We start from the raw sequence: 8,200 nt of genomic DNA on the forward strand, positions 1-8,200 counted from the left end.
GCCTCTGTCTCTTCTTTAACCCGCCCATTAAATATGGTACACAGGTGGCTTATTAAACCTACTGTGTCAGACAACTACAGTACACACTGATCATTCAGCGCTCTGCAATGACAAATACAATCACATGCACTGGTGTGGTTAATGCGAATGATTAATGCAGTTACCCACGTATTAACTCGCAGTGCGTGAGAAGCTTGTACTTTGCATATAACGCTGAGTTTGATGAAATACTGCAGGGGATCTTAAAGATTTTTATCCCTAGACCCAAATTTGACAAATTTAATCTCAACCCTGAGGGTCGAGGCTCATTAAAACTAAGCTAGTGCTCCTGTGTTACGGGGACCCACCAGACACAGACCTGCATCTTTGCTCTGTTGTGTCGTGGTTTTATTAAAAGCTGCACCTCAGCAGAACACTGTATTCTGTCTAGACTCCATGTTTAGAGAGACCCTCCCTCAGGTCCACTTTTATTGTTTAATCATATTATTCTTTGCGTCTAACATCCACTCTCTCTGTGTTGTTCTCATTAGCAGCATAACTTCAACAAGTCTCCCATGAGCGTGGGCCCTCGAGATCTTGGATACGGGCTTGATGATGATGAGCTGGACAGGGCAAGCAAGTAAGTACTCCTATTCTTATGACCTGCCTTAAAACACTTTGTCACTGAAGGCATTTTGACATTTTTCAAGAATATATGTCTTGTATGTTAAGATATGAGAACTTTTGCTGGCTGAATCTTTTTATTAAGAGTTGATGGCACGTTCAAAGTTGCTTTTTCAGTCTGTTTATACTCATGATAATACTGCCCCCAAGTGGACATCTTTAGCAACAACATTAGTTGACAGAAATGCCAGTCACACTAAACTGCTCCCTCTCAAAGGAACTGGTTATCACAGTGTGATCGTTGACTTGTTCTCACTGATATTCGCATTACTACACAGTAAAAACACAATTATCCTACAAATCATTACACAGTATGAAACACTGTTCTCTCTCCAGGATCTCCTCAGAGGACAGCGGGGACGTCCCCTCGTACACCGAGGACAGCGATGATTCCTACTCACTGGACCTCGACATCGACTCCTCCCGCTCGGGAGAGATGAACCTGCTGGAGGAAATCCTGGACTCTCTGAACACCTCGACTGTGGAGCAAGGCAAACTGAGCGCTGCCAAGAGTCTGGACTTCTTCAGGTCCATGGAGGATTTAGACTACATGCCCCTGGTACGCAAGAGGGCCTGCAGGAAGACTAGATTACTATTTATTTATCTGTCTGTTTGTTTGACAGGGACAGTGCTCAGCTGTACCAGAGTTAGCTATATTTACATCTGTAGTCTATGGGAAGGAGACAGAGACAACATCTCTGAAAGCCTGTCAGTATTTAATGGCTCAGGACATAAAAAAAAGGTGTCAGAGAGGTATAACAGAAAGATCTTGGGTTAATAGCTTTTGAACTGTGTCCAGATACGTTGATGGATTGATTGACAGATGGGTAAAGATGGACAATCATGACAGGTGGATCGTCACTCATGTCTTACTGAAAAGATAACTGATGAAACAAAGTTAGGACCTTCAAATTAATTTTACTTTAAGATTTTGTGCAGAGCATCTCCTCTGTCACATACAGTATTTTATCCCTGTCAAAGCTAATGTTAATACCGACACTCCCAGTACCATTTATCTACCTCTCAGTCTTTTTAGCTTCAAAAATGTATGTATTGCACCTTTTCTTATTTAGGATGGCGAGAGGTATTGATTAAAAATGCACGTCTGTATTGTGGTTGTTTAAAACGACACAGTGAAGCATCTCATAGAGCTGCATAGCTCAATATATAGGATTAAAGCCAGAATAAGATAGAGTAGAATAAAACAGTTGCTAAATAATGAAAAATAATATGAAAATAATTAAAAAAGGCATTAAAAGGATTCTCAACATTTCCACACAATTCAGTTGTTCAGGTGCAAAAAAGAAAAAGAAGAAAAAATGAAGTAATACTTGGAATTATCACCCTTTATTTTTTCATGATGGATAATTTACATTTAAATTTAAGGTTCACCTTGAAAACAATGTGCTAAAAAGCATTTTTAGCACAATTCATAAGATGTCAGAATGGAGACAGAGTAATGCAATTAATCAGTTAGATTTTTGAGGTTTTTGGTGTGACTGCTTGAAACCGAGAGCTCATAACTTGTGTACAACAGACAATTGATTTAGTCAACAGTCATTTACTCAAAGTAGCTTTTACTTTGGTTTTACACAAGTCAGAAGATGACAGCAACTGTTCTGACTTCATAGTGGTGAAGGGTCAACACCTACTGTAAAATGTTTACAAAAGTTTATAAGAGCATCAGAACCAATAAAGAACAAAGGCAAGTATTTACTGTACTCTTTACAGACTCTTCTCCTCTAAGCAGAGGGAGACTCGGCCAAACTTGAATGCTTACATGTTTTTTGGATCACCATAACAACATGTAAGCGGGGTTTACAACCAAACATTGATATGCTGACTCATAGTGAGATACAGCAATCGGTGCATGTACCAAAATCACTTAAACACATGCTGAACACCCGCATTGATTTCACCCACGGACATCAGGAGGGCAGATATTTGATGACAACCAGGTCTCTTCATAAAGTTTTCTGTTTAATGGTTTTTCCGTCTTTCTTCTGTTCCAGAGCAAGCCCAAAATGTCCATTGAGTCTCAAGCTGCAGAAGAGAGTAGCTGTGGTGGAGGCGTGGATCAGGGCGGCTGGAACATGGGCCAGGATGACAGCGCGGTCCACGGAAAACACCTCCCGCCATCCCCACGCAGACAGCCCAGCAAGAGCAGCCTGAAGGTGTCAAAGAAACCGGCGACAGCTCCTGCAGTGCCAGTCATCACAGCTACACCTCCAGCCCAGGACGCTGACACCTCCAAGTCACGTCCTCATCAACCCGCCTCTGACCCTCACCCTCTACCTCCAGGGCGACAGCCAGGAGACCGCTACTCTTACTCGCCCTTAATGTCCCATAGAGTTACACCTACGCCGCCATCTCCCTCTCTCTCTCACACCTACAGTTCTCCAGCAAACTATTCTCCTTTACCAGCGGGACGGTCTCGGACCATCTCAGACCCACAAGCCAGCACGGAGCCTCCTCCGGCCCAGAACCAGACTGCCTCCACCAGCATCCTCAGGAGGAAGGTGCTGTCCAAGGAGACAGTGAGGCACTACCAGGAAAAGGCCCTCCATAGGCAGGGCAGCAAGGGCCACCAGGAGGGTCAGGGGAGCCCGTCGAGGAACAGCCAGTCAGCTATGCAGGTCCCGTGGGAGAAAGACGTGTCCAAGGAGGGGCTCCTGGGGCTCGGCCTGTGTCTGGGTCAGGGTAAAGGCTCTGGGGCGGCTGTGGTGCAGGATCAAGGCCTCCTGGAGGAGATTGAGTCCATGTGTTGCCTCGGCTCAGTCCTCCACAACAACCTGCAGCTCTCACAGGTCCACTGCAACAACAGTCACCACCCGGTCCAGGGCAAAGCCACAGATGAGTCGTAGGGACGTCAAAATGCCATAGGTCCTACTGAAATCTATTCACTTTAACTAGCCACAGTCTCAGAGAACATCTGACCTTTTTTTATCTCAGCACTCAGCTATCAGGAACAAATATGAACAAATTTGATGTCATACAAGCAAAAGTACGAACAGTCAGCCTCTAGAGCAGAAAACAGGAAGAGGTGAGTTGGTGCGCTGCATAACTCTCCGTCTTTTACAGAAATGTTGCGTAAAAAGAATATTCCAACCTGTTTCTGAGAACAACTTCAATAAACGTCTTTATCTTGAAACCAAAAAAGAATTTTAAAAACAAATTCACTACTTCATTTCAAAATCACTGGGAACAGGTAAAAAATAATCTTACTACAGTGGTGGATTTCGCCCACTTTTCCTTTTAATTTCTTAAAACAAGTGAATTATCATGTGAGGTATCTACAGTACACATACCGAGCCCATTGTATTGAATTTGTAAGAAAGTGCAACTTACAAAGAAAACAGACTTGATGAGATGGAGATTTCTGCAGTGTGTTTACTGCTTCGTTATAGTATTTCTGTCTGTAATCGTCAAAATTTATTTCCTGAGTTGTATTTTTCATCTTGTAACTTATTCACAATGTGATACCTGAAAAAAGACCCATGAATTACAGTTTGGGTATTTGAGATATGAGGAGCCAAACGGTAAAGAAGGAATTTTCCATCTTCACTTTAAGGACTTTAGAAAAGTCTCAGTAGTTTGTTTTTCAGGATTAAGAAGGGATGATGTCTCCTCAACTCATCATGATGTCTGTCGTTTTACTCACTGTGCTCCAAACATTTCACATGATCAGATTAAATTTGCACTTGTAGGTTCATCATCATCAAATCATCTGAGGATTTTTCCAAACACAAAGTCCACTCGGGCCTTTGAAACTAATAATACACTGTGTAATGTAAATGTTCTTTTGTATCACCATGCCTTAAATGGACATGTGATTTGTTTTTTAATACTCTGGTGTCTTAACCTACAGATACCACCACAGGTACTTTCAGATCTTAAATAATGCAACAGTTAATAGTTCCTAAACAGCACTGTATTCCTCTGGATTAATAGATTAGATAATATATATACGATGTGCTTTAAGCTGCTGTTTTAATTGCATTCCAGATGATAAGATGTGCATGTTGAACCCTTCTCTGCCTCCTCTCCTCTTCCTGTGTTCCTCAGGACACTTTTGTCATCCTGAAGGGAAATACAGTCAAAGTTTAAAGTAGATCATCTTTAAAAAAGCCAGTGTCAACGCTCTCTCTCATTTCACACCATCACCACTCTTCCCCTCGTGTTGTCCCTCCTGTCTTTTCTGTCTTTTCAGCACATCTAACTTTCACTCTCGACCTTAACAATAGAGGCCAGTAGTGCAGAGCTCATGTGGTTTTGGGGAGATGTAGAGTAGGGGAACCTCTGGTGATATTCTATGTTTGTTTTTATCGTCAACAAATCCCATTAAACAGCGCGTCAACTCGTCTCTCGATGATTTCAGGCCCTACGCCGTTGTTCATACTGAAAACAGAAAAACGCAAATATTCAGTTTTAGAAGAGGAACTGAAGTTTTAAGCAGATGTGAGTCAAACAGGAGTTTAAAGTGCATTCCTTGATCACAGATTACCTGTTTGTAGGATTAATTTGATTAGTTATTCATATTATTTGCTCATGTTAAGAAAAACATACAATATCACCAGACTTATCACATAACTCAGTCTTTCTGTCAGTCTGTCTGTGTGTCCCTTTCTTTGCTCACAGGAGGAAATGCAATCTCTGTCCTTCTAGGTTAGAGTCACACACTGTAATGTAACGCAGTGGTTGATGATTGTACTGTAATGAAGCAATACGGTTCTCCTCAGAGAGTAGCTACTTGGATGTAATGTGTACAGACAAAAGTATTTCTATAACAGACTCTCCTGTGGAGAGACGCGCCCACGTCCAGAGGTTGCGGGTTCCCATCATTCTCTGTGCCGCCACAAACCCAGAGAAAAGAAGAAAGCTTTTTTCATGTGCTTGTGTTGGGATTATTACATTTATGGTTCGTTGTTCTCATGATTTACGCCAGACGCCAGTCGGTGTGGCAGTTTAATAGCAGCTATTTCTCCGCTTTTTGAGTGCTGCTCTGCGTTAACGATTTGCTCATAAAGTCTTTGGCGTGCTTCTAAAAGCCCAGGAATCAGTCTTAGTAAATCCAAAAAGGAGAAAAAAAAACGAGTCCGGCACAATCCCTGTACTGAACTTATTCATTGTAAACACTTTAAAATAACGTCTTTACTATGCAAATACTTAAAATGACCAGAAGGGTCAGTTTTCTTTAAGAGTAATTACATTATGATGCACGATTCTACTTGAAAAACTAATCGCAATCAGACTAGTTTATAGTGGCGGTACGCCTCACGTCCCTGAGTAGAGAAAGAAATATAAAAGTCTTTTTAACTGTGTGTGAGCTGAGGTGTGTCTGTGGGTGTTAATGACAGGACGGTGTATATGGTGTGCCTTATACAGTAAGAGAACCACCCAGTATAACCAGGACAAGGTACAGTATTATGGAGAGGAGACGTATGCAATGTTTTCAGACCACCTTAAATCACAGTCAGGAACATTACGGTATTTATACGATAAAAAAACAGACTTTAAACCTGTTTTGGTCCTGAGAAACTGACCTGACATGAACTCGGGTACTAGCATTTGTTTTTATAGCCGCTTTTGTTTTTGAGTTTGGGTTCCAGTCCAGCTGGAGTTACTCAGTGTTTTTCTTTGCTGCGGTGATCGGTGGGAATCTTCCTGCCTGGATTCAAGAGAACGTCTCTGAATTTCTCTGGGTTATTTGACTTTTTGTAAATTAGGTACTTTCTTTGGTCGTACTAACAGGTGATTACTTGTATAGTTTTTCCTTTTTTGTTTTCTCTTTTTTTTAAAAAAAGAACAACCTCGAGCCCTCTGAGCTAACTGTAATAAAATAAATTCTCAGAGGAGTTTCTCTAGTTGATTTCATATTGATGAAAGATTATTTTCAACTGAATAGACGTGTATTTTTGCTGGCTTGAGTTTATTTTACATGGATAATATATGATCGGTGTTGTAATGTTGTAGAAAAATGACACCTTATATTTGAATGTTTTAGATTTTATTTTTGGAAGAAAAAAATAATAGAGAGAGAATATTAACAAACGTCCCGTGTAGCCGTTCATGTTCAGACACCTAATCAAAATAAGCAGAGACTGATGCTTGCTTGTACCTGGTACAATGCTTATTGTTGTATCTGCATGTATGTACCTGTACGTGTTGTATGCTATGATTTTGTTCTGTTTCGTTTTACAGATGTGCTCTATTCTGTTGGTATTAATTACTGTATTATTTCAGTATTTAGCATCGAGAGTGATGGAACTAACATTGGATCTTGTACAACACACTCGTTCTGCCTTGCAGTGGGTATTGTAGAGTTAAAAGTCATCTGCCTTGCATTTTATGTGGAGGAAAACATTTCTTCTTTGGTTACTGGCTACTGTAAGTCTAACCGTGGAGGTTTGTGGGGAGAAATACTTGAGCAGTCAGCTGCTGTTAAGGGTGATGTGAAAAGCTTTAGTGTCCCTGGTCACGTTTACACTAATGTTGTACAACAATGAAGAAATGATTGTAAGGGGATTTGCATTTCAATGTCTGCAGGCTACCTTATACTCTGCTATAGAGTGTTAAGTAATGAAAACTTAAATAAAAGTTATATATATGAAAATGTTTTATATATATATGTATCTATATATATGTATATATATGTGTGTATATATATATATAAATATATATATACATATATATAAAATGAGTAAAACTGTCCTGAATTTACAAATTTGGAGTGAGTTGGAGGTGACAGATTATGTAGCAGCTTTAACTGAGGTACTCTGGACTGAAAACAAAGGTTATATATATCAGCATCACTTCCCCTTAAACACACAGTCAGAAGGTGTGTTCAGTGTAGTGACATCCTCAGACAAGTTACACTTTCTGAGGGTATAATAATGATGATCAACTCTTCGGTATTTGCCATTTACTGATTTTCTGATTCTGTGCACACTTGCATGTTCTCATTGCAGAGAAAACAACTGTCTTAAACAACTGAGGTCAATCTAATGTGCTATTATGAGTAACTTGGTACAACTGCACATAATGTATGCACTGTGAACTGAAAATAAATTATACTGTTTCATGCTTAATGCCTCTCTGGACTAATTTTTTTGTACAAAAACATGCAGCTCCCTGGGTTGGCTTCCAACCCAAGCTATCTTTCACCAGAAAGGAACATTTTGGTGCTTTAAAGGATAACGTCACACGAAAATGAAAATTCAGTCATCTACTCACCCTCATTCCAATGGAAAGTCAGGTGAGTTCGTAGTCCACAAAACATTTCTGGAGCTTCATGACAAAACAGCGCTGCAGTGTTCACCTGAACAACTGACATAGACTTATAATATGGCTCCGTACAGCTCGTCCGCTTTAATCAAAGTCTACAGAAGCCCCAAGATCCCAAATTCATTTGAAAATATGTTATTTGATTCCTTCTATTTGCCAAAATCTTCACTGTAGCTGCGAAGCTAAAAGCGTCAGCGCTGAAGTGGGCGCACAAGCTCGACTGCGTGTCGGGGTAAATGACGTCTTTTAGAAA

General features: G+C 40.5%; 1 protein-coding gene across 3 annotated transcripts in view; it reads left to right on the forward strand.

Moving 5' to 3' along the window:
* The window catches only part of dennd1b (DENN/MADD domain containing 1B), a 114,927-nt gene extending 107,176 nt beyond the window's left edge, over positions 1 to 7,751 (forward strand). For 2 of the 3 annotated variants that reach the window (XM_084354560.1, XM_084354562.1), the window contains 3 exons: positions 531 to 619; positions 1,000 to 1,222; positions 2,676 to 7,751. In XM_084354560.1, coding sequence (XP_084210686.1) covers positions 531 to 619; positions 1,000 to 1,222; positions 2,676 to 3,527 — 1,164 coding nt within the window. In that variant the 3' untranslated portion in view covers positions 3,528 to 7,751. The remainder of the gene's footprint in view (positions 1 to 530; positions 620 to 999; positions 1,223 to 2,675) is intronic. The other variant, XM_084354561.1, reaches the window with a different exon arrangement.
* The last annotated feature ends 449 nt before the right edge of the window (positions 7,752 to 8,200 follow it).

This window comes from Pagrus pagrus (genome assembly GCF_965226575.1).
Source record: "Pagrus pagrus genome assembly, chromosome: 6".
Classification (NCBI taxonomy): domain Eukaryota; kingdom Metazoa; phylum Chordata; class Actinopteri; order Spariformes; family Sparidae; genus Pagrus; species Pagrus pagrus.